The 26298-nt window shown below is 35.5% G+C and overlaps 1 protein-coding gene across 3 annotated transcripts; it reads left to right on the top strand.

The window, feature by feature from the left end:
- The first annotated feature begins 1638 nt into the window (after positions 1-1638).
- On the top strand, positions 1639-24614 carry LOC129270688 (hydroxymethylglutaryl-CoA synthase 1-like). Of its 3 annotated transcripts, XR_010295067.1 has the most exons (12): positions 1639-1756; positions 6309-6602; positions 6899-7073; positions 10053-10178; positions 11731-11895; positions 12799-12970; positions 13623-13793; positions 14187-14419; positions 15025-15164; positions 19386-21772; positions 22094-23094; positions 23380-24614. XR_010295067.1 is itself a non-coding variant. In XM_054908004.2 (10 exons), the coding sequence occupies exons 2-10, from the start codon at positions 6327-6329 to the stop codon at positions 19449-19451; spliced, it is 1524 nt and encodes a 507-aa protein (XP_054763979.2). In that variant the 5' UTR covers positions 1639-1756; positions 6309-6326; the 3' UTR covers positions 19452-24614. The 3 variants fall into 3 exon arrangements, 2 of the variants coding, with proteins under 2 accessions (XP_054763979.2, XP_063962497.1); XM_054908004.2 differs by having other exon boundaries at positions 19386-24614; XM_064106427.1 differs by lacking the exon at positions 1639-1756 and adding an exon at positions 5717-6059 and having other exon boundaries at positions 19386-24614.
- Positions 24615-26298: the final 1684 nt, after the last annotated feature.

Raw genomic sequence — 26298 nt, 5'->3', positions numbered from 1 at the left:
CGAGCAAATTTTTTTGACATTCCGACCTAAAAAATTGTCATTCTAAGCACTTTTTGTATTAATAAATGGGATAGGTAAGTAACTAAACAATTGATGCGAAGCGCGAGATGCAGTGAGAGTAGACCTAAAAGCGGGACACTCTATTCATACTTTGTAAATCATAAATAGGATAAAGTTAATTGGGTATCATTAATAATGTGATCGTGAAGCGTGAGCAGACAATTATTGATATTCTGATGTGAAACTGGATAATTTAAGTACATTTAATATAAAGAACATGCAGGCTAACGCGCATGTTTTAGATTTAGACCTAGAATCTGGGCAGTCTGAATACATTTGTTTCATGGAACATTATGGAATACACGTAGACAATAGGAACATGTAGACTATAAAAGGGACATTTTACAGCTAGAGCACTTAAATTTGTTAATGAAAAAAAATTGATGAAAGCTCGATGTCCGAGCTAAAATATATTTTGTATATTGACTTCAAAACTTGCTCCATATCAGCCTATTGAGCAAGATATGAATCTCATCGAACAGGCAATTCTTGCGCAAAGCGCAAGCAAAAGTTTCATATAGCAACATGAACGATTTTTTTTTTGCAAGTCTTCCCTTCACATTATTTCGTTCACTCGTCTTCCTCTTATTTTCCTCTTCTTTTTTTCTTCTCTCTTTCTTCTTCTTTTCCTCTTTCTCCCTTTTTTCTTTTTTTTTGCTCTGCCAATTTTTTTCAGGGGGGGGGGGGGGGGCACACCAAATCTCAGGGGGGGGGGGGCACGTGCCCCCCAGGCCCCCCCCCCATAGCTACGCCACTGAGCAGCATACAGACCTTTAATCATCATCCATCGATTTTTTAGGGGTATCATCATCATCCGTAAAAGTACAGTCCACCAGGTTGGTATTAGGTAAAAAACCTCGATATAACATATAACATAACATAATTGCAGAGAGTTTCTAATAATTTATTTTGCTTGTGTATGTACAATTTTCAGTATACTTTTCATCTTTGTGTATACGTATTGTTTTAGCCATTGGAAACCAAATATCTTTGCATGCGTACATTGAACAACAATTGAAGAATCAAGTTGAATCTGTGATTAAAAAAAAAGGTTTTGGCAAGGGGCGTGGCATCTAGGGTCCAGAAAATGATGACGGGGACATCTCGGCTGATCGATCAGACCCAACAGATTATTACTTCGAAGAGAGAAGAGAGAAAGTGAAAGAGCTAGAGAGAAAAGTATGGGTATTGAGGATGACCAAAGAAATATATATTTTCACATGTTTGGTTCGATGTGATTTTAAATGACCTTGGTAAATGAAAGCACCGGCTTTGATGTGATTCAGATGATACGGTGGCATGCATGCGGCATGTATGGTGCGATCGTTCACACGGATTACTCGCACGATCCGATAACCCTTCCTATTGGTTGGATTATAAATTAATATTCATAAGGAACTGTTGCCAAGCTAAGTTATTAAATAAATGAATTTCAATTTTGATTCAGATTATTGCATACTTTCGACAAATGGTCAGTAAATATTTTTTTTACTAAACAAAATTATTTATATTCCATTAAAAAATAGCAAACTCTGTTTGTTATAAAACTAACATGAAATTTCTTAGCATATACCGGTTACACTTATTATGAATATTCATTACGGTAAATACAATTCATGCATTCATCATAATTGGTAATTCCATCCAAGAAGACTCAGCCTGTTTGAGAAAATTTCGCATTTCATCACATTAGTTTGTAAGTGAAATTATCATTAACTTTGCATATTTGTGTATGAAATTCATGTGTATTTGAGCTCCTTAATCACTTGATGTACGTCAGTTTGAGCCCAGCTTTTTTTGGTTTGTCAAACACATCGAAGACTCGAAAGAGAGAACCCCTGAACCCGACCTGTGATTCGGCCGAAGCTAACGGACCCGTGTTGGATCAGAGCCTCGTAGTCGTACTCCGTAGGCTCAGCTCCGGCGCGGCGCACAGTGGGCCGGGGCGCAAAACCAAAGCAAAGTGCGCCAGGCATAGGCCTAAGTTATTTTGTGCAATTTCAGATTTTTAATTTTTGTCATGCTCAGTTGTACTTGAAAGACAACACTTTGAAGAATACTTTTGTAAGAATAGATATTTCATTCTGGAATGTACAAATAAGGTTGTTAATTTATGATGGGGTGTCCAACTCCAAACTTCGCAGACTTTTCAAAAATATTATTCTAGATCAGGCTTAAATTTGTTCACAAAGTATTCACAATTTATGCAAAAATCAATTCAAGAAAAAGTTACCTCATCGATGGCAAGATCGTAAACTAAAATCATTGACAAAAATGTGAAGTACATGTAGGTCAAGGGGTTTCGCCAGTATCGCGATCTCAAAATTCTATTCCAATCGACGAATGCGCGCTGTGCTGGAGGAGATTTAAACAAAAACTCAAGCTCAAAAGGTGAGATATTTATATTAGATTGATGACAAAATGCTATAGAATTAGTCAGTAGGCAGGCCTTAAATTTCGTAATTTTTAGGGCAAGGCCAGTTTGGCCTTGAAATACCTCATATTTTTTAGGGCGCCAAGGCCACTACAAAGGGCACCAAGGCCCAAAAATATTTCCAAGAAGGGCATCAAAGGCCATTTTTTTTCAGTATCCTTTTTTTTTTAGATGTCAAATGTACTTAATGATCTTTTACAGGGTGCTACATAACTTTTTTTATTTCTAAATAGTTGGAAAATACTTGCCCGAATATATATTTCACTTGCCCCCCCCCAAAAAAAAAAAAAAAATCAAAACAAGATTTTACCGTTTAAAGGAAAGAAGTGCTGTTCTATGGACATGAATTGAATTGAATTGAATTGAATTTATTAGAACTTCACTGGCAATTGCCAGTATTTTGTTCATAACAAGAAGTACAAAATGATACAAGACAAATATACAATGCAAGGAATATAAGCAAATAAACAAAAACAAAAGACATTTGTTGAGCATTCTATTTTATACAGTAATTCATGCCCGCCTCCCGCTCACGTCTCCCTCTCTCATTCCCTTTCCTTCTCTTCTTTTCTCTGCCCTTTCTTTTGTATTGTATTTTGTATTGTATTTCTGTCTATAGGCGTATCCCGTCACAAGCCTCGGCTTTTAGGGTATACGCCTTCTTCTTTATACCAATCATGTACATATTTATATTCCTCATAACAATTTGATTTTTGTATGAACTAATGTTTATGAAAAATGTTTTGAAATGGAAGAAAATAAATGTTTATTTGAATTGAATTGAATGTACCATTGCCGCTTTCCTCTCTTAAACATGAACTGATGTACATGTACCTTGTATCAATTTTGTAAAATTGTATTTTTTTTCAAAGTGATTTTATCTTGCCGGCCATGACCGAAATTAGTGTGTTGATATGCCATTTGTATGATTTCCTCTTCCATATATTTTCATGTACTTTTGTGACCGTGGCACAAAATAAAAAAGGGAATAACTGAAAATAATTATAAAAGAAGAAAGAAAGAAATAAAGATAGAAAGAAAAATATAAAGAAAGGAAAAAAAAAGAAATAAAAGGAAAGGAAGGGAGGGTGAACAAATGGGTGAAATAAAGAATGAAAGAGAGAAAGAAAAGAGATGAATAGAGAAGAAAGAAAGAAAAAATGAAGGGGAAAAATGAAGTAAAGAAAATGAAGGAAAAAAAGAAAAACAGTGAACAGGAAGAAAGTTAGAATAAAAGGATGAAAGAAATAATAAAGGAAAGAAAAAAGGTTTCCTTCATTCTTTGAAATAAATAAAGAAAAAGGAAAGAAAAAGAAAGGAAGGGATGATGGATGAATGTTTGAAAGAAAAAAACAGAGTAAGAATAAAACGGAGGATAAATGAAGGAAAGAAAAATGTTTCCTTCATTCTTGAGAAAAAGAAAGAAGAAAAACAGGAAGGAAGGGAATAGCAAAAAGGGAAAAAAGAAAATAAAGAATAAAATAAAGGATGAAAGAAAGGTAGGAGAGAATGAAAAAAGAAAGAAAATAATGGAAGGAGAGAAAGAACAAAAAGAAAAGGGACAGGAAGGGAAAAGGGAGCAAAGATAAATTAAAGGAAAGAAAGAATGAAAAAAGAAAAGAAGGAAAGTATTAAGAGAAAGAAAGAAAAGAAGGAAAGTAAGAGAAAGAAAGGAAAAAAAAAACCAATGAGGGACATGTAAAGAAGGAAAGAATGAAGAAAATAAATGAACACAGAAAGGAAGAAAGGAAAGCTAGGAAATAATAAGAAATAAAGATAGATGGAATGGAAAAGGGAATTCAGAAAAGATAGGATGAAGAAAGAAGGAATTGAAAAAAAGAGGAAAAAAAAATCAGGGAGGAAGGTAAGAAAGAATAAGGGAAAGGAAAGGAAAAGGAAAGAAGGGAAGGAAAGAATGAAGCGAAAGGAGAGTGAAAGCAAGAAAAGAATGAAAGTAGGAAAGAAGAAAGAGGGAATGACAAAGAATGAAAAGAAAAAAGGAGAGGAAGGGAGCAAAAAAAAAAAGAAAAGAAAGAAGAGAGGAAAGAAAAGAAAAGTAAGAAGGGAAGGAAGGAAAGAACACAAAATGAACAGAGAGAAAGGATCAGGAAAGAAAGCTAAGAAAGATTTGAAATAAGATAGAACAAAAACACAGGCAAGCAGGAAGGATAGATGAAAGGATGAAGAAAAAAATGATAGAAAAGAAAGACAAATGAAAGAAAGAAATAAAGAAAGAAATGAAGAAGGAATTAAAGAGGAAAAAAAGTTCAAACTTCAAGCAAAAAAAAACAAATGTAATCATCTAAAAAATTGTTAAAAATCTAAAATGTTTTAGAAACGAATAAAATTTCAAAGTGAAACATTGTCAAACTTAAAAATTAGGTGAACATCGCGGCATCACACATACACAGGCGCAGCATCTCTCTTCCCATTGTCCGCACCGATAACACGAAGACTCAAAACAAATAGCTGAAACAACTAAGTAAGACTGATCTAGTAATGAAAACTCAATAACTTGCTCCTCTGATTACATTACCAAATCATCAATCTGAGAATCCATATACATGTAAAATTCCTGCCGATTTTGTGATTATTTTGTTGGAAAAACTGTTAATCATGTGAGATTGTTCATTTTGATTCAGAGTTTCCATATATCTCTTCCGATCATGCAAGCCTGCCACACACCACACAGGCAGGCAGGCAGGGCCACGTGCAGCAGCTAGTACATGTACATGTACGCTGACTTTGCATGTGTCTGTGTGTAGATCAAAGAAATTCACGGAAAATGGCTTGCAGTTTGAATTGAGGGAAGTTGTAAACTTTGTTTTTTCTCTCTCTCTTCTGTATTTTTGCTTGTGAAATATGGGAGAACTTTGTAACAACTTTAATCTTACACTGAAAAAGGGCATGACCAGTTTTGAAAAAGTGCACGTTGGCCAGTTAGAAAAAAGGGTACAGTCTTTTTGGCCGTGAATTGATCTTTTTTTGTAAGGGCATAACGGCCAGTTACATGGGCATCGACGGCCTGGCCGTCGATTAATTTATGCCCTGAGTAGGCCTACCACATTGAACTCACATTTTTGATGATATCGCGATGCTTGTTGAGAATATCAGATTTCTTCGGAACGGGCGCTAACGGTGACAAATTTGCCGATCTTTCGTCAATATTTTCATGAATATTGAACTCATCCTAAAAAAACTTCCACCAATGGGTAATTTTAGGTCGCTTTTCAAATTGATGATGTCAGATTTTAAGGATATTGGCTAGTTTTTTAGATAATGACCGTCCGCGAAGTATGGACACATGCGAAGTTTGGACTCACTGCCATATAAAGAAATCAAGCATTTAGCCTAGGCCCCCGGCAACGCCACGGCATGCCACGTTTAGTTAGGGCAAGGCCTAACGTAGTCTATCTACCTCAGTGATGTTCGTGTAGACTTCACTCCACTTCACTACCGCTACACTATGCTCCACCTACCCGAACATCAAGGTCCAAAACTCGCTCTGATACTCCGAGTGGCAAAGATGGGACAAACTGCATATTTATTATATCGCTCTAATGATGTGAGTACATTTGATATTCAGCACTTTTTGTGATCATAATCAGGATGTGTATCTTGCTGAAACAAAATAATGAAAACTTGAATTGCGAGCAGAATGTGTGCATATTGGCTTTAAAATGTGATATTTTAAGCCCTTGCATTCCTCTTGATCAGACTATTATCTTACTCAACAGGCAATGCGAGCGTTAAGCACGAGCAAAGGTTTAGTTTTACATGTATAATGACCTGAAAGTTTTCTTTTTGTCCACAGCATTAAACCTTGATCATCATGCCTGGATTCCAGAGAATGACTAGCCCTGCTGGCCAATGGCCTGAAAACGTTGGCATTGTTGCCTTAGAAATCTACTTCCCCTCCCAGTATGTAGACCAGACAGAACTGGAGAAGTTTGATGGGGCCTCGGCCGGCAAGTACACCATAGGCTTGGGCCAGGGTAAGATGGGATTCTGCTCTGATCGGGAAGATATCAACTCCCTCTGTTTGACAGTTGTCCAGAACTTGATGGAAAATAATCAGCTTCCCTTTGATGCCATTGGTAGACTGGAGGTGGGTATTTTTCTTTCATAGAAGTAATGCTGTTTGCATACATTTGGGATTTATTCTGATAATTTGAGAATGGATATTTTGAAACCATAGGTTCCATAGATATATATAGAATTAGAAGTAAACTTAAAAAAAACACATGTAAATGCTATTAAACCAATTCTGATATCTTCAAAGGTATATATGTATACGTGTATGTAAAAACTCTTTTGCATAAAAAGAATAGAATAATAAATCCTATTTTATCCATGTAAGTATTTAATCATCATTTATTCCACACATCAATTACATACTGGCAGGTTGGCACTGAGACGATTATTGACAAGTCAAAGAGCGTGAAGACAGTACTGATGCAGTTATTTGAAGATTCTGGTAATACTGACATTGAAGGAATTGATACAACCAATGCTTGCTACGGAGGCACTGCTGCTCTCTTTAATGCTCTTTCATGGGTAGAATCTAGTGCTTGGGATGGTAAGTATAGTGGTTATGTCTCTACATTGTCAACCATAAGGTACAAGGTTCAATTCTTCCTGTTTCCTTTATGAATATTTTCCATCTATTTATTTCTATAATACAATATATAAAGACTTTGGTGCAGGGGCAAGTCAACTGGTTTGAGGGCATGGGAGGAGGGGGTGGTGGGGGGGGGGGGGGGTGCAAAGTTCACTAAATGTTATCTTGAATAGGGACCTGCCAACTGAGGAAAATCAAGTGTTTAGTTGTCTTAAATATGAACATTAGGAAATAGTATATCATCAAAGTATGGGCCTAGAAAATTTGAATCATTCACTATGCTCATTTCATTGGAATCTTTGTTCAGAATCAATTTGAATATCATGAAATTGCTGAACGAAACAATGATGGTAATGAAAATTCTTAATTAATAAAAATATCCCAACAATCATATTTGCTCAAGTAATCAGCAAATACAGATTTATCTGATACATGTAGCTGTCAGTTGATTATGATAAAAATGATTTTAAAAGTTATTTTTAGAAAGAATTAGTATCTTTAGATTTTCTTATCGTGCTGTAGATAACTTGAATAAATGCATTGTTCCTGAAATAGAACTTGTACAGTTATATACAATGTAGGGTCACTTCCTTTTAAGGGGAAGTTCAACCTGACAAAAACTTTATTGTGAAAATAATTGAAAATATTTGTGGAGGTTTGAGGGAAATCCATCAAAGATTAAAAAAGTTATTAGAATTGTAATCTTTGTCTTTTAATACATGCATAGCAGAGCAAGACTATAGGCACTGCTTTTGCAACCATTGCGGCAACGTCATCAACATCTAAATATTAACCAAGGTTAAGTGCTAGAAAGTTTAATACATCTACATGTACATGTATTTCCAAGAGTAAACAAGTATCACTGAACATCCTTTTGAGTTTCAGGTCAAATGATCAGGGTCAAAGGTCATTTATGGTCAATGAACTTAGACCATGATAGGGGAATAGACATTGAAATCTGAAACGTAATGAAAATTGTTGATTGGTAAAAATATCCCAACAATCATATTTGCTCAAGTAATCAGCAAATACAAATTTATCTGATAGCTGTCAGTTCATTATGATAAACATGATTTTAAAAGTTAATTTTAGAAAGCATTTATATTTGCATGGCTCTATTCAATCTTGATATTTTCTTATCGTGCTGTAGATAACTTGAATAAATGCACTGTTCCTGAAATAGAACTTGTACAATTATATACATGTACAATGTAGGGCCACTTCTTTTTAAGGGGAAGTTCAACGTGGCGAAAACTTTATTGTAAAAAAAGCAGAAAAAATAATTATATTATATTGGATGGCTCAGAATGGAATACCAGAAATATTCCAAGAGTTCGGGAAAATATTCCACGAATCGCAGATGAGTGTAATATTCTGGTATTTCATGAAATAAAGCCATCCAATATAATTATCATCCATCCCACCCCCCCAAAAAAAAAGAGGGAGCAGTTTGATTGAACAAGTCATAGATCAATGCCATCATCACTTCATAGGATCAATTTTGGTCGTCGACATGCGACTTGCATGCAGCACATTATGACGTTATCAAACGTAATTGTACTCTATGCTGCGCATCGCATTGCTTTCATTGTTGTACGCGTTGCATATTTCACACATTGGTGCATGCGCATTAAACTGTTGAATATGCTCTCATATTCAATAGCAAATTTTGTAAAGGAGTCTATGGGATATTCGTCGGATTTCGGACCTTTTTAGGGATACGCTCTGATACTGCACGGGCTATTGATGCAGACCAAATTGCGTGTTTTTAATGCATCGCTAGAACACTATATAGATGATAATTTAAAATATTTGTGTAGGTTTGAGGGAAATCCATCAAAGATTTAAAAAGTTATTAGAATTTTAATATTTTTCTTGCATTCATACTTTTTCTTGCATGCATAGCAGAGCAAGACTATAGGCGCTGCTTTTGCAACCGCAGCGGCAACATCAACATCTAAATATTAACCAAGGTTAAGTGTTATAAATGTTAATTTAATGTAGAAAGTTTATAGGCTTCTTTCCAAGAGTTAGCAAGTATCACTGAACATCCTTTTGAGTTTCAGGTCACATGACCAGGGTTAAAGGTCATTTAGGGTCAATTAATTAAGACCATGTTAGGGGAATAGAGATCGAAATCTTAACCACTGTTAAGTTTTTGATATATGTCATCACGAGTCATTATAACTCAGAAAGTATATGGATCTAGTTCATGAACCTTGGACATATGAGTAATCAAGTATCACTTATCATCTTGCAGGAGTTTTAGGTCACATGATTAAGGTCAATGGTCATTTAGGGTCAATGAACTTTGACCATGTTGGGGTATTTGTTGAGATGCCATCATAACAAAGGTTTATGGCTCTAGTTCTTGAAACATGGACGTAACAGTAATAATTTATCACTTATTGTCTTACGCCAGTCATAGGTCACATGAGGTAAAAGGTCATTTAGGGTCAATGAACCTAGTATTTTACTTTCATATGAATGGACTTCTTTGTGAATTCATCTAAGTTTCAAAGTCAGCAATTCTGCTATATTAAATCGCGTAATGGACTGCCAGAGGTGTTCCACTTGTTACTACTAAAAGCTTTATATAGAGTAAACAGGTAGGTGTAGGTCACATGGGTCCTGTAACACAAAGGTAAGCAGTTAATCACTAATGTGAAAGAACAAGTCAGATTGGTTATTAGTCAGTCTACTGAGCAAAATGCGAATGCAACGATGATCATGATAAGGCCAAAATAGTGATTAATCGCTAAACTTTGTGTTACAGGTCCCTGGTTCCTGGAACATAAATCATAAATATCAATCACAAATGTGGGGGTAAAAAAAAATATGCCACAATGATATTGATTGGTTATTGGCATCTTATGAAAATTATTAGTTGTTCATAATTGATGCACCTCCTTTTCCTTGTCTGATTTTATTGTATAGGACGGTATGCCCTTGTGGTGGCAGGTGATATTGCTGTTTATGCTACTGGCAATGCTAGACCTACAGGGGGTGCTGGAGCTGTAGCCATGCTTGTTGGTCCTCATGCTCCGCTTGTCATTGAAAGAGGTTAGTTTAGCAAGTTGAGCATTGATTGTCTTGTATATTTCATCATTGTTACAATCTTGATCAGCATAATATGGAATAGACCACTCTTATTGAAGCAGGAAATTTCTATAAGGTAAAGAACATTAACTATATCCTCGTGTTTAGGGCTGGGACTAAAACCCGGGTACCCGGGTCCCACCCGGAAGCCTCGGGTACCCGGGTAGAAAAATCAATACCCGATACCCGAAAATTGCTTACCAGTATACGGGCGCCATATGAACGTATATGTATTTGATTTGTATTGCGTAGTGTAAGACATGATTGTAACTCATCACAAAAGTACACAAGTCTCATTTTGAATCTCACCAATTACCCTCGAAATATCCATAAATATACGAGTTTTTCAAGTGATGATGTGACTGAGATCGTTCGATCGTCGCCATGTTTCTTTTGCAGTTTGAGCATACGAAGCGCCAGCCAACCACGTTCGTGTTACCATTTTCAGTTCATCATAAACTGAAAATAAGGTTTATCGCTAATCAGAATCGCGCAATGCATCATGGGATCGAAAAGGGGGCCGTTAGCTAGCTCTGCACATGCGCAGAGCTAGCTAACAGCCCCACTTTTCGATCCCATAATGCATTGCGGTTCTGATTAGCGATATACCTTATGGTAACACGATCGTGATTGGCTGGCGCATTCGGCGCTCCGAAACTACCCGGAAATCAATTGACTTTGTGCATGTAGCGATAGATTCTACAAACTCACGAACACGATGTAATATCAACGATACTTCGTAAGATTTTGATGGAAAGCAAGAAGTAATCAAAATTTGCTTTTAATACCTGTGTGGTATCGGTGAGAAAACAGATCCTCTGAGAATACCTTTCATAATTAATATGAAATATAGGAAAGTGGAATTCTAGGTTGATTTTGGTACGAGGTGACAGAGTATTGCAGACTTGTTTTGATGGAATACTGCATGGGGCACGGGAGGCTTGCACTGCGCATGCTTACTATATTTTCATTCATAAGTTTGCTTGCGGTGCAGTGGCTGGATGACGTCACCTATGGGTTTTTCCACCAGTCATATTTTATGCGACATGATTTTTGGGTACCCGCCCGAAAATCGTTTTCTTGTTTTCTCTGAATGACATGTCATGAAATGACCAATTCATGGCCATATTTATAGATAAAGAGGCAAAGTGGGAAAACAAACAAATTCTAAAAAACAATGGATGAAAGAACATGGAGCCATTTATTTCATTTTTATTAAATAGAGAATAAACAAATTAAAAGATAATAATATTATTTCAACACTTAAGAAGTTTTTAAAATTTTGTACGTGGAAATGATATTTTGTACGTGGAAATAATCAGAAGTTTGCTTTTGAACCCTCTAAAAAATATATTTCTTGCCCCGAAAAGTTGATGCTTGGAATTTTTTAATGCTATTCCTTTAATATCCTTTATATGAAAATATAGTAAACATCAACCTATAGCTAGATTCAAAATTTATCAATAAAAATGCACATATGACAATGACATGTTTTTCACTGATTAATTGTATGCAGGTCTTCGAAGCACACACATGCAGCATGTATATGATTTCTACAAACCTGACATGTCTTCTGAATACCCTCGTGTGGACGGCAAGCTGTCTATCCAGTGCTATCTCGGTGCTCTAGACAAGTGCTATCACCGTTATATTGCAAAGGCAGAGGCTGCCCTCCAGAAGGGTAAGTTTTGCAGGATCCCTTTAATAATTGATTCCTCCCAAAGGAGTGGAGAATGTACATACAATGTGCTATTTTGGTGCTCTAGACTTAATGCTATCATTGTTACATGGCAAATACTGCCCTGCAGAATGGAAAGTTTTGCAGGATGGCATGAATGCTCCCAGGAAGAGGAGAAATACATACATGTATATTGTGGGTGTCTTGGTGCTCTAGACAAATGCTATCATTTTTACATTACAAATGCTGCCCTACTGAATGGTAAGTTTTGCAGGATAGCATGAATGCTCCCCAGGAAGTGGGGAAAGTACATACATCGTGCTATCTTGGTGCTCTAGACTTAATGCTATCATTGTTACATTACAAATGCTGCCCTACAGAATGGAAAGTTTTGCAGGATAGCATGAATGCTCCCCAGGGAGTGGAGAAATACATAAATTGTGGGTGTCTTGGTGCTCTAGACAAATGCTATCATTTTTACATTACAAATGCTGCCCTACTGAATGGCAAGTTTATCTTGGTGCTCTAGACTTAACGTTATCACTGTTATATGGCAAATGCTGCCCTACAGTATGGTAAGTTAATTGCAATGATTTGACTCTTGGACCAATATCACCTTTCTAGAATATTGTTGCTAATAATTCTCACTTATCAATAATAACTAAAAGTTCCGGGATGTAGTTTAGTGTTTACTTGTGTGACTCTGTAATTTCCAGTGGCTTGACGGAAAGAACAGTAAGAAAGATAACATAAGTACCATTTTTTTTTAAATCCCTCTGTGCATAAAAATATTGTTGATGTATGTGATTTAAGCATATTATATTTGACCCTCTCATCACCAATGCATGTTTTTTTTCTCAATATTTCATGTAGTCATGTACCATAATTGTTTTTTTTTAACAACAGTTGGTGAAGCAGGAAGGATAACGATAGATTCCTTTGATGGAATTTGCTTCCATTCACCATTCTGCAAACTAGTCCAGAAGTCTCTAGCCAGGCTTGTACTCAATGACTTCCTTAGGGATCCTTCACCTGATACCACAGAGGGCAGCAGATATGCAAATGTAGAAGAGTTTAGGTAATGACTGGAAGGATTGTTTCTTTGAATCCATGTGTATGCTTCATTGCTTGGAGATACGACGAGGCAACCAAGAAGCACTTAGTAGTCAAATATAATTAGGGTTGTTGGATGTTTTGACCACTTTGTGATAAACCTAAATGATTATTTATTTATATGTTTATTTATTCATTATTTTTATTTATTACTATTGTTATTATTATTATTATTATATATATATATATTTTTTTTTTTGGGGGGGGGGGGCTCAGCATAAAAACGTGCTGCTATTGACACACTGCAGTCAAGATAACTTGTAAACAACTTTATGAAATCCATAGTTGTGAAAACTCAATCTACACATTATTCTGGCATTATTTTTCTTGACCATTTTTCATTTGCAGTAATGGTGAAGAAAGCTCATGAACTGATCATTCCTAGAAAGATATTTAATAGTTTTGAGCTTTTAGAATGCTGATAATTCAATCATCCACAGCTTAATATTTTTGCCACTCTTGGCTATATATGGTACATGTAATGTCAAACCATACTTGAGCCTGGTAAATATTTTGAGTGGGGGACAGTGTCTCATGATAATGACCATAGACACAATGTTAGATTGATTCGCAATCTTGGCTTTACTTCCTCACCTATCGGTTTCTTTTACTTCTAGGAATGTGAAATTAGAAGACACCTTCTTTGACAAGAATGTTGAGAAGGCATTCATGACAGCAAGCAAGGAGGTGTTTCATCAAAATACCCAACCATCCCTTCGTCTAGCTAATCAAGTAGGTAACATGTACACCCCGTCACTCTATGGTGGTCTCGTCTCCTACTTGGCAAGGTAAGTAGTACTTCTCACACGTATAAATATTTTTTTTGTCACAGTCCTATTTTGTAAGGCAATCTTGTGAAATTGTGTACATGTCACAATACGGAGTGGAAACCCCCATATGTATGATGATGAATGGTTATATTGCAGTATGGAGACATCACGTTCATGACTACTCCCCAAGTTTCCGCACCCCATGTATAAGCAGATTTACCAACAAGTTGTATGAGACAAAACAAGCATGTTACATTTGATTGAACATAGCAGTTTTCTTCCTGTGTGATTACAGAGATCAATCTTGCATTCCATGAGTCATACAGTAGTTGAGACTATGTGTATTTTTATCTTGGCCAAGAGTCACTTGATGTACACGATGATAATGTGAGGTTTCCTTTATTCTTTCAGCGTACCTCTTGACCAACTTCCAAACAAGCGTATTGCCTTGTTCTCCTACGGTTCCGGCATGGCCTCATCGCTCTACTCCATACGTGTAGGCAACGATGCAAGCCCTGGCTCTGCCCTAGCCAAGATGAGGAACAGTCTGAACACCCTTGAGACTAGGTTAGAGAGTAGACGATGCGTGGAACCAGGAGTCTTTGCAGACACCATGAAGCTCAGGGAAGATACACATCATTTAGGTAGGGAGATGTGAAAGTCAATTTAATGGTGTTGTGGCTCCGCAGTACTCTCATCCTTTGCCATATCTACGTTTGCCACTCTCCATCCTGGTGAAGTAAATGGGTACCCAGTAGGAAGAAATTCCTTGAATGTGCTAAAGGGAGGTTGAGAGTATGCAGCACTTAGTAAACGTAACGTTGTATTAAGCGCTAATGTTGCATGTACTATTATTACTGCTTTTATCATTACCCCCACGACTAAGTTATGATTGTCGGAGCTTTCAGCTCTTAGGTCAACATCAATGCATCATGGCAATACAGCAGCCATTGATCAGAGCAATATCAATGGAAAGTGTCTAAGGGACCAATAGACAGTTCTTCTCTAATTGCCTTCAATAGCAATAGAATACATGCACCTCCACAAAGTTGATTTTCATTATAACAATCAGTGTCTTCATTCTTACTTAAGATATCTCAAATTTTACCCAATGTGGAATGCACTCAGAGTATCTTTACCCTGAGTTTATATTCTCCACCAAACCAAACAGACACTATTCCAGTTGTTCTTTTGTGTGGGCTCGTTTTGAAGTCCAATTGATTTTGTTTTCAATTCTGTTCATTTTCAGCTAAATACAATCCCCAGGGCAGTATAGAGGATTTATTCCCAGGCACATGGTACCTGACATATGTAGATGAGATGCACAGGAGACAGTATAACCGTAGCCCAATCTCACAGCAAGCTGTAGATAATCAACAGATCATCCAGGTAATACCATAGGCACAAGCAAGGATAAGATGATATCAAACCATGGTACTTGAGCTTAGAAATTTATCTTGGACTTCTCTTTGAAGAAAGTCAAAGACTATGTCAAAGACTCTCTGAAATGGATTGACCCAACTCGAGAATAGTAGAGATACCAGCTAAAATGCAATAATGTTCAGGAGAGGTTCTTTTTTACAGACATACAAGATAACATAGGCCAAGGGTAAGAATTGAAAGGAATATTAAACAGAACAATGAATCCCAAGCACAAGGTTGAAGGGTTGATACAAAGGCTTCAGAATTAGCCATGCAGGTATGCCAGATAAGCAATTACTAGTGCTATGATCATCTAATAAATTTCAGTCATGTAATATGTTGTACAGAACTTTCATGTATGCTCAGATTTTCATGATTTTGTATCTTGAATACTTTGGTCCAAGAACACTACTTTAAGAAATGCACATGTATGATGCTCACAAGTTTTACTATAGAATTATTTAATGAACGTATTGTGCATTTGATTCAGAAATATTGAACTCAAAATCTGAGAGGTATTTTTGCATGCACTACCAATGAAAGTATATTTCCTGGTGAATTTAAGCACTTTGTGCCTCAGAAACACAATTCTTTCCCTTTTATACAGCAAATTCCTGGTACTTCATGGTGTTGAGGAGATGCCTTCTAGATCCTCTGAAAACCCCCAAATCCATGAGCTTTGGGGGGCTTCGCCCCCTAGACCCCCTCCGGGGCGTTGCCCCTGGACCCTCGGCCGTTAGGTGCGAAACACTGGTCACTTCGCTGCCTACGTTCACAAAAAACAGATATTTTTGAAAAGGGCCACTCTCACGCCTGATTACAATTAAAGAAAAAAGGTTTTCCTAAATTTTTAAGAATTCTGCTCAAAACATTATTTTTATTTTTTTCAATTATTATATTATTTTTATGATAGCAACACAAATTTTCAAATCTGAGTGAAGAGCTTTTTGCATGGCTTTTTGATGTGTCTGGTTATAGTTACTCTATTTTGTATGTTGATCTTTCCCTGTGTGCGAGGCACGCAGAAACCGTCATGCATCCTGCCTGGACTTCCTTTCAAGCTCTTTAAAAATGCTTCTAGTCCTACCTTGCTTTGTTAACAGTGTTTAATCTGCAATCTTTTCTTCCACCTCCTTTTTTTGCTTGTTTCCTATTTGTTTAGTAGAATCTTTAATAAGCACTTTCACGAGAAGAGCTTAAAAAAGAGAATGAGGGATATGTACACCTCCCCGGATGATTTTCTTTCTAATCAATATTCAAAATTACTTTCTTCCATAAAACAAGAGTCAAGTTCAATACTTAAACTCTCATGTTTCTTAAAGACATACTAAAGAAGCATTATGAAAGTCACCCCTCATATATTCTCTCTTTCTCTACTTGGTGTGATTGACCATAATGCCTATAATAAAATGGTGACAAACACATTTGAATGATATATCATCTGACATGAAGAAGAGATTGGCTTTCTTCACCATATCCTTTTCATTTTCAATGAAATTAATCCTCACAAACCAAGCTTTGAATACTTTATGTCCATGGCTTTCAGTTGGCGATTGTATCCCAATATTCTTGATCATGTATCCATTGATCGCCAATGCCTGGTACCAATATCACCAACCTTACCCTTTAAAATGCCCTCATATAGCACGTGTCTTGGCCAAATGCATCCTTCTTTGCTCATATGATTCATTACTTGTACAGTAGAACACAAACTGCCATGAAATATTATAATCATGAATGTGTTTATTAATATACCAGTGCATTTAAGATCAAACAATAGATTAAAGTTTATCTGATAATGTTATCAAGTGGATAAGTTTACAAGAACCAATGCTTTCAAAACTAACATAGCACTTGTATTTGTCTGTGTATTATTGAAATTTTTTTATTTGCACAAGGTTGATAAATGGAAAATACATTGTTGGGACTTGCTTGTTTAATCTTCGATGTTAATATGGAACACTTAATGTTTGAGATGATAATAAGCATTTTTAGCAGCATTTATGATTTCTACTTGAATGCGATTCATACTTTGACCATGATATCACACTATTTGATTGATACACACTTTAGTATTATCATAGGTAAACTAGATTATCAGCACTGGTAATTTAGTTGATAGCATCCAGTTGACATCTAGATTAACCACTGTAGTTATCATGTTTAACATGTTAATGAATAATTGTACTGCTGGGTAAAGGTGGAGTCAAAGACCTTTTGTTTTGAAGAAATTAAGAGGTAATATATGAAGTAGTTTAGCCTTTAGACTGCTGAATTGAGGAGATGCAATAGCTTAGTTGGTTTTAGCGGTGGTCTTGGGTTTGAAACCCTGTCATTCTCTAGGGATTTTATCACATCCCTGTGAAAGGATCATTTACATTTATCAGGGGTGTGAGAGTTCAGATTTTTATCTGATTTCAGATTTTTTTCGTTTTTATTTTCTGCTTAATTTCAGCTTATTTTTGGCTTTCCTCTGTACAAAAAATATGGAAGCTCTTTCTATTTCAGACTTTCTACAAATATCAGCTTTTTTCAGATCTTTTTATTTGTGACCACTCACACCCCTGATTTATGATGGCAAAAATAGTTAAATTTACTGGTTGCCAAATAACAAGAATAATCCCCCACCACAAGCAACTGAAAGGAAAATTGAAAATTTATAAAAAAATATTGATAAGGGTTAAGAAGAAGAAGCACTCCCATTATATTGCCCCTAACCCTTCAGCATTGTGAAAGGTTCATGCCTTGTCATTTTATGTTTTTTTTTTCTTTTGAGTCTACTTTTGAGAACAAATTTGCGATGTTCAAGTACGAGTTTCGGAAATTACACAACATTATGTGAGATGCATGTTGGACCAAAATTTGCTCAAAAACGTGATTTCATGATGAACAAATTCTTTCCAAATTCATAACTATTTTTATTGTTTTTAGTTTAATGATTAAAATCAATTAATTTCATGTTTATAATTGAAATATACCGAGTGAGTCAAAAAAACTTGACACCTCACAAATCCCCACTTTAAAGAAAAATATGTCATGAACGCATAATCGCTATATACATGTATGTCTGGAAAGAGTATCTTCTCCCAAATAATTTGATACCATACATGTATTTATGTTGTAAGTCTTCACGTTTGGATAATCAGTAGGTATTTATTGCAGTGTCGTGATGTCAATTTGGACTTGCACCAAAGTAAGGCAATACTGCAATGAATGAATCCAGATGCCAATGATGTCAAAATCCTACATGAGTTAGCAAACATATTTGCTAATCCATTTTCAATGAAACCTACTTGAGAATTGATACTAATATGTGCATATTAACATGTAAATTATTGAAAAGGTGTGTTGAAATAAATTTTGATGCAGCCCTTATAGGATTATGACATCATTGACATTCATTGCAGTCATGCCGGAATTTGGTGCAAATCAAAATTTATGTCGCTGCAAAGAATACCTCCTGGTCATCAATCATCATAATGTACTACATACATATGGTATATTATTTGACAGAGCATAATCTTTCAGGCCATATATAATAATTATGTGTGTTCATGGCAATTTGGCATATCTTTTCCTTAAGTTAGGGATTTGTGAGGTGTCAAATATTTTTTACTCACACAGTATAAATCAATGAAAAACAAAAAGTTGAAATACAAAGAAATACATCAGAAATTTTGAAAACAATAAATACAAAAGAATATCTTTTGATACTGTGATTTTGAATGCATATTCAATAAGGATCCTTAAGAGAGTGTCTATCTAAAAATCAGCAGTTTAGGAGCTTTATATTAAGATTTCTAGCTGAATTCTAATTTCATGTGTGTATTAGCATAATAAAAAAATAAATTTGACTAATTTTGAAACAATCACTTTACATGTACACAATTTTGTAGATAACATAATGGGTGACATGCATGTTACTTTTTGTCACAATTGCACAATCTACAATCGAGAGGGCTCTTTAGACTTCTCTCTGGTCTTTCCAGCCTCCAAAATATCCTTGCAGTAACATGGGGTATCTCATTTAGCAAACTTGTGTGTAAAGTCTTACATTAATTACAAAGAACTTTATGGAACAATTTTCTTGAAATACCAGGAGCTCAAACTCAGTTATTTCCCCTTTAATAGTTTTTTTTTTACAAAATCCAAACATTTTTCCCCATTCTTTTTGTGTACATGTTGCAGGAGACACTAAAGGAATCAAAATCAGTGGAGGATATGGAGACTGCTGACCAGGTCACAGTAAGCTAGGTCAAAACTCCTGGGAAACGAGCAAAACCTGTTGCAAGGAGACACATGACGGTATTCAAGTACAATATCTGATCAGCTCCTCCAACCAAAGCTCAATATAAATTTGTCTCAAGTAAAAATGTTTTGTGCACCCTTGTCGCAATGTATCAATGGCGATGGAATGTATAATCATCACCTTTATTTATAGTTGTTCCTTCTGGTTCCAGGCTCTTCAATTATGCAATACTGATTCTCAAGGCACAAAAAAATCCCTTGATTTTGACAGGGACATGTCAATCACTTCTGTATAAATGTTTTGTGGACTGCCATTTTATTTGTTTGGCAAAATTATTTTAGATTGTTCCACTTCAGTATTATGTAAGGCCACATTACATGGAAGATCTTTCTATCCTTATTTAGGCTTGTAATGACATTAGTGCCAATAGAGATGTAAATAATAATGTTCTTCTTCGCAGGTTGTGATTAATGTACACATATAAAGGCTTTTTATTGTAATCAGTGTCATGTAATTAAAGTACTTGTCAGTACATAATTAGTGTACACATTCTGCTCCCTTGGTTGGAAGTTTGAATTGGAGTTATCATCACTGAGAAATTCTGCATAAGATGAGGGTCAAGAACATAAGATACAGGACTGAAGAAAAGATCTTCCATCAATTTAAAATTCTTTTGAGATGAGGCTGTAATTATGTCTTCTTTGATGATAAATATCAAATCTGTTTTTAGAATGGTAAAATTTGTAAATGTGAATTGTTGCAGAGTAAACTAGTAGATGAATTGATCTTGTATTAGAAGCTGTATCACATGTTAAAAAAGAGGAAAATAAATCATGAGAAGAATTATTGTCGTTTGTTAACCAACATTACAGGGTCGCATTAACTTTGAAGATCCAGATTTATGTTTTTCCAACAATATTAAAAATATATATGTATTCCTATTGCCACCACTAATGTTACTCCATTAGAGGTTGCAAAAGTATAGAATATTTTTGTGGATTTGGTTATAAAACCTTTAAACTGATATTTGTGAAAATTTTGTTTCATAATGTTTTACTTATAGTTGTAACTGCCGACACATTAATTATGGCAGCTATATTATAGCAATGCATTTTGTTTATCTTAGGTAGCCACAGATTTGATCATCATATGGTTTGTGCAGACCAAAAAAAAGAGATATCAAATGTGTTGATATATCAAGATATATGATATGAACATATCCGATGTGTTATAACAGTGTAGTCCACCAAGTGAAACTACAATATGATAATTGTAGTGAGAATAATGATGTATATGATCATATATGGATTTTCTATCAGATGAATTCGAATGAGGATATACCCCTTTTTATTCATTGATTTGCTGAATGGTAGGTAGCTGAAAGACATTCCCATTTATTGATGGACAAACTTGTATGTTCTTTGTTTGATTCCAGTAATGACTATACATGTACATGTTCTAGGTGCTTGTTGTTTAGACATGTTCACTGTTTGCATGATATTTAGGGGCAGAACCTTATAAGATAAAAAATCCATAATTTATTGTTCGAAATAGACATGAAATGAAATACTCCGAAAAATTGCTTTGCCCAATTGATCGTGGGTCCCGCAGCCACTGCAGCACCAGATCGATGAGGCTCTATCCCTTTTATTGTTGAATGCCAAACAGGGTAGCAGCAACTCCCATCTTTTAACGTCTTTTGGTCTGATGCGGCCGGGGTTTGAACCCCCGACCTCCCGGTTGTGACGCTCTAGCAAACACACCTGTGTTAAAAGGTCTGAATAATTAGTGGACCAACATAAACTATCTGTTTCAAGTTGATATGTAAGAATATGTGAAAAACTTGTCCAGTTGTCGTTTTACTTCATCCCCCCCCCCCCACAAAAAAAAAAAGATTTTTTTTTTCTCACTAAGTCTACCTCAAATTCTGATGTATCAGAGTATAACTCTAGTTCCAAATACTTAAAAAAAAAAAAAAGTTGTCTTGCCTTCATAGCAGAGCAAGAAATGCCATCATAACTTAGAAAATATATGGACTTAGATCATGAAACTTGGACATATTAAAGGGTAATCAAGTATTACTGAACTTCCTACCTGAGTTTCAGGTCACATGACCAAGGTCAAAGGTCACTTAGGGTCAATGAGCGTAGACCATATTGGGGGAATCAACATCAAAATCATAGCCAAGGTTAATTATTGAAATATCGTCATGACTAAGAATGTATATGGACCTAGTTCATGAAACTTAGACATAAGGGTGATGGTGTATCACTTAAGATCCTTCCTGAGTTTCAGGTCACATGACCAAGGTCAAAGGTCACTTAGGGTCAAGAAACTTTGGCCATGTTGGGGGTATTTGTGGAATTGTTATAACTTAATTTTTTTTGGATCTAGTTGATGAAACTTCGACATAAGACCAATCAAGTATCCCTAAACATCCTGTGCAAGTTCTAGTTCACATGACCAAGGTTAAAGATCATTTAGAGTCAACGAACTTTGGTAATGTTGGGGATATTTGTGGAATCTTCATCATAACTTTGAAAGTTTATAGATCTAATTCATGAAGCTTAGACATAAGGGCAACCATGTATCCCTGAATATCCTGTGCGCATTTCAGGTCACATGACCAAGATCAAAGGTCATTTAGGGTCAACAAACTTGGGTAATTTTTAGGGTATTTGTTGAATTGGCATCATAACTTTGGAAGTTTATGGATCTAGACCACGAAACAGAGACTTACGGGTAATCAATTATGAATAATGAATGTTTTGCACATGTCTTAGATAACATGATCATGGTCGAAGGTCATTTTGGGTCAATTGACATAGCATTTTATTATCATATGAATGTTTTCTTATGTGAATAATTATTCAATAGCTGTTTTCAAAATCAGCACTCCTGCTATATTGAATCGCGTAATGCAGGCGAGACTGCCAGAGGCGCTCTACTTGGTGATTTTTTTAGGATTTAAACCGAATTTCTGTATTGGCAGTGTACTGCATGTTTTTTCACTCACCTTCATGTATGTAGTACATGTAAACTTGCTTCAATGACTGCCAGTGTAGAAGGATATAAACCTGTCTATAAAGACAACAATGTCTGTGAATATAATTCCCATTGTAACATGTATTAAAGGAATCTATTTCCTGTGAATATGATAAGCCAGTTTCTAGTTCCACTTTGTGCATGATCAGAGGAAAGTCATTGGTACGAAAGTGACATGGTGGTTAAAATTTAATGAGATAAGCACTAACTTTGACGTCTTGATTATTCAAATATTCTTTTGAATTGTGTTTTTCATTTACATCCACAAAAAACAACGATGCGCTCACGAACGAATGGTATTTCTCAGTTTGCCAAGTACATTGTACAACATGCTATAATATGCATTCAAAGTAGAAAATCTAGAAATGCAACAAATACCTTCACAGAGTGTTCATTGATATGCTATTCTAGTCACCTGGTCTATTCAATTTCTTCATCCTGCTATGTAAGGCATGCTTATGTAACATCTTGCTTTAAAATCTGCCTTTCATAATGAAAGAAATGAAAGGTCATTTGACCAAAATTGTCCATGAAGTAACCATGAACTGGTCTATTCCCATTGTGATATGTATTTAAAGGAACCTGTTCAATTTAGGGTTTCCTGTGAATATATTTCCCATTGTAACATGTATTAAAGGAACCTGTTCAATTAGGGTTTCCTGTGAATATATTTCCCATTGTAGCATGTATTAAAGGAACCTGTTCAATTAGGGTTTCCTGTGAATATATTTCCCGTTGTAACATGTATTTAAAGGAACCTGTTCAATTAGGGTTTCCTGTGAATATATTTCCTGTTGTAACATGTATTTAAAGGAACCTGTTCAATTAGGGTTTCCTGTGAATATATTTCCCGTTGTAACATGTATTTAAAGGAACCTGTTCTATTAGGGTTTCCTGTGAATATATTTTCCGTTGTAACATGTATTAAAGGAACCTGTTCAATTAGGGTTTCCTGTGAATATATTTCCCGTTGTAACAAGGAACCTGTACTTAACAGCCACCTGCTAATATCTTGTTTCTCACAAAGTAGTCTTTATATACAGGTTTCACATACATGTACATGTTAATGTTTTGCTCAATATTCAGGGCCTATATCATAGTGTCTTTTAGTTCAAATAATTTGCCTTTTTTAATTCACCCCCTACATTAGATTTATAAATGAATTCTCCTTATATTCTGTAATCTGTAATCTTTATACTGAATTTGCTTGATCTTCGCGTGCATTGAGAAGGAGATATATTGAAATAAAAAATTTGTTTGTATGCAATGTTATGCAATATATTTAATATAGGATGAATCAAAGATATAAACAAACATGAATATACAGGGCCTGTTGGAAGAGCATTTTTTTATCTGAAGTGGCTACCCTGGGTAAAAAAAACCATTAGTAATATGAAAAATACAAAACAAAGATTTTTTTGGTTGACATCGTGGTCACAAAAGGCGATACACCTTGGCATAATTTTACAATGAAAATGTTTTACATTATTTCTTCACCTTAGACATGTAATTTGAATGGTTATAAAAAGATCTAAATTATTTGGATTTCATAAATCTCTAAAGTATGTTAAAATGTTTGATACATGAACAAAGATAAAGTAGAATGCTCTGCCTTGCATGCGGAGTAATTTTATATTATTCATGCATAATATGCATATTCATGTAAGCACTAAATATATTTTCTTTTGTGAATGAAATGCTGCAAGATATGTTTTGTCTTGGATAAAATTTGTATTGTTTATATACTGCATCTGAATGTATATGAGCTTCATCGATATGTCGTAATATATGTGCACCATTGCCATGCCAATATATCTGTCAGCTATCTCATGTAGAGTGTGCTGCTAAACTGCAAACACAACTGAAAATATATTCAAGATGTATTCTTGTGCAAATTGCAGCTTTGGGCTCATCTATACAGAAACGCCACAAATTACTGATTTTTTTTTAACTGCAAGTTTGGTGTATGTTTGCATTTTCTATGTCAAAAATAAAAAAGTATACAAGTAACTGTTTTCAAGGGGGAGCATGTCTCTCCCCCTTAATAATTATGAATTTCATTGTAATACTGATTATATTGTGTATATCTTCCCAAATAAAAAGGAGTATGATAATGAGTAGAATTGTGAATGCTTATGACTTGTCTTTCATAAATTTTGTCTTTTTCTTGTAAGAGCTAGAAGCGTTAACATGATACAGTGACAAAAGTGGATATTGGATAAGAAATTGTAGAAAAATGTTGATAATCTTTGCTGATGCTTGGTTGCGTTAAGAGGCACTTTACAGATTCTTAGTATTAAAACATTAATGGTAGGTATAACCATGGATATTTACTTTAAAATACACGTTTATTTCCTTGACTTTTGAAGGTCATAAACATTGATCCAATTTTCTTTCAATTGTCTAACGACCCACCCCGCCCGTGCAGTACAAATGGAACGGGACAAAAGTAATTATCCTGGGGTGAAGGGTTTATGTGATAAGACATGTGTAATGAAAGGGCTCCCTCTGTACGTAGATGTTCAGATTACATTCGTCTGGTTTCGCCCATATAGAAAGGACAAAATTGTTTATCTTCACTAGTTCATTTCAATTAGACAACTTTACTTTCTTTACTGAAACGTGAGATCCCAACGGAGCATTCTCTTTTAATTAGCTCCTTTCCCTGGTTATAATAATAGGGTTTGATATAATAGCTTCTGATACGAATGATTAGTTATAGAGTGATCGAGGAAGAGGAAGGAATGTTCAGTGTAAGGGACATATCGAGAAGGGGATATAGGCTTTGTTATCTTTGAGATATAATCATCATTGATTGCAGTAGCAATCATTGGGATAGATGAAGTTCAATGAGCTGGCTTGATCCTAGCTGGTAGAACGTTAACAATATAAGGCAATATTCGTATGGATTGTGTAAGATCAGTGATATGACTCATAATGGAATGTGAAGGCAGCTAGTAGAAGAAGGTATCTTGAGGAGAACAGAGAGTCATGACACGAAAAATGAGGCGTTAAAATATCTTATATAAATGGCACAAGTGAACTCGTGGAAAGGTTGAAAACTGTTGTGGAAGTGGTTTGAGATGGATAGGACATGTGTTAAGGGGGAGGGGAGGGGATGATGAACCTAGAAAAGGAGCATGGGATCTGGAAATGAATGACATGATCGAGAGGAAAGGGAAGACCTGTAACATGGGAAGAAGTAAATCAGTAAGGTTGGTCTAAATTAGTAGGATGCTCTAGACCAGCGCTTCTCAATCGGTGGGCCGCGAGAAGCTCTAGCGGGAGAATAAAAAATGTGGGAAAAACTGTATTATATTTCACAAACCTGTCCGAACATGTTATGTTAATAATATCCAAGTCCTTTGGAAGCGCATAGAGACATTATTCATAATGTTATATGCGCTATCATTATGTCCGATTGGTCTATGTGTACGTGGGTCAAACAGAACTAAAGCACACTTAGGTATCATGCATGTTGCAAAGCATGCACATGTTCACTATGATGGTTTCGATCTAACTTTGATGTGAACCTCATGTGTATATGTATAGTATGTAGTTAATTCTTGCCCATTTATTAGACATTTGCGAATGCAGATTAGTTCCCAAACTGTTTGTTTCCAATGTGCTTCAGAGCTTTATGTTCAAATTTCTCGAAACATTTGCTCATAAAATTTGACGTTTTCTTAAAATTTTGGTTTGTGGCCCTCGAATAAAATCTGAGAGTCAAAGTGGTCCTCGAGTAAAAAAAGTTAAGAAGCGCTGCTCTAGACAGAAAGAAATTGAAGGAGGATTCGAAGTTTCAGT

Source organism: Lytechinus pictus, chromosome 11 (assembly GCF_037042905.1).
Source record: "Lytechinus pictus isolate F3 Inbred chromosome 11, Lp3.0, whole genome shotgun sequence".
Taxonomy (NCBI): Eukaryota; Metazoa; Echinodermata; class Echinoidea; order Temnopleuroida; family Toxopneustidae; genus Lytechinus; species Lytechinus pictus.
The sequence above is the reverse complement of the archived record's forward strand: the minus strand, read 5'-3'. Positions and strand labels throughout refer to the sequence as shown.

What these genes read in the sequence shown, in the direction of transcription:
- LOC129270688 (XM_054908004.2), top strand. Translation starts at nt 6,327, where the DNA reads ATGCCTGGATTCCAGAGAATGACTAGCCCTGCTGGCCAATGGCCTGAA. An exon ending in AGAGGCTGCCCTCCAGAAGG is followed by an intron (nt 11,896 to 12,798) that starts GTAAGTTTTGCA and finishes TTTTAACAACAG; the next exon opens with TTGGTGAAGCAGGAAGGATA. An exon ending in CTCGTCTCCTACTTGGCAAG is followed by an intron (nt 13,794 to 14,186) that starts GTAAGTAGTACT and finishes TTATTCTTTCAG; the next exon opens with CGTACCTCTTGACCAACTTC.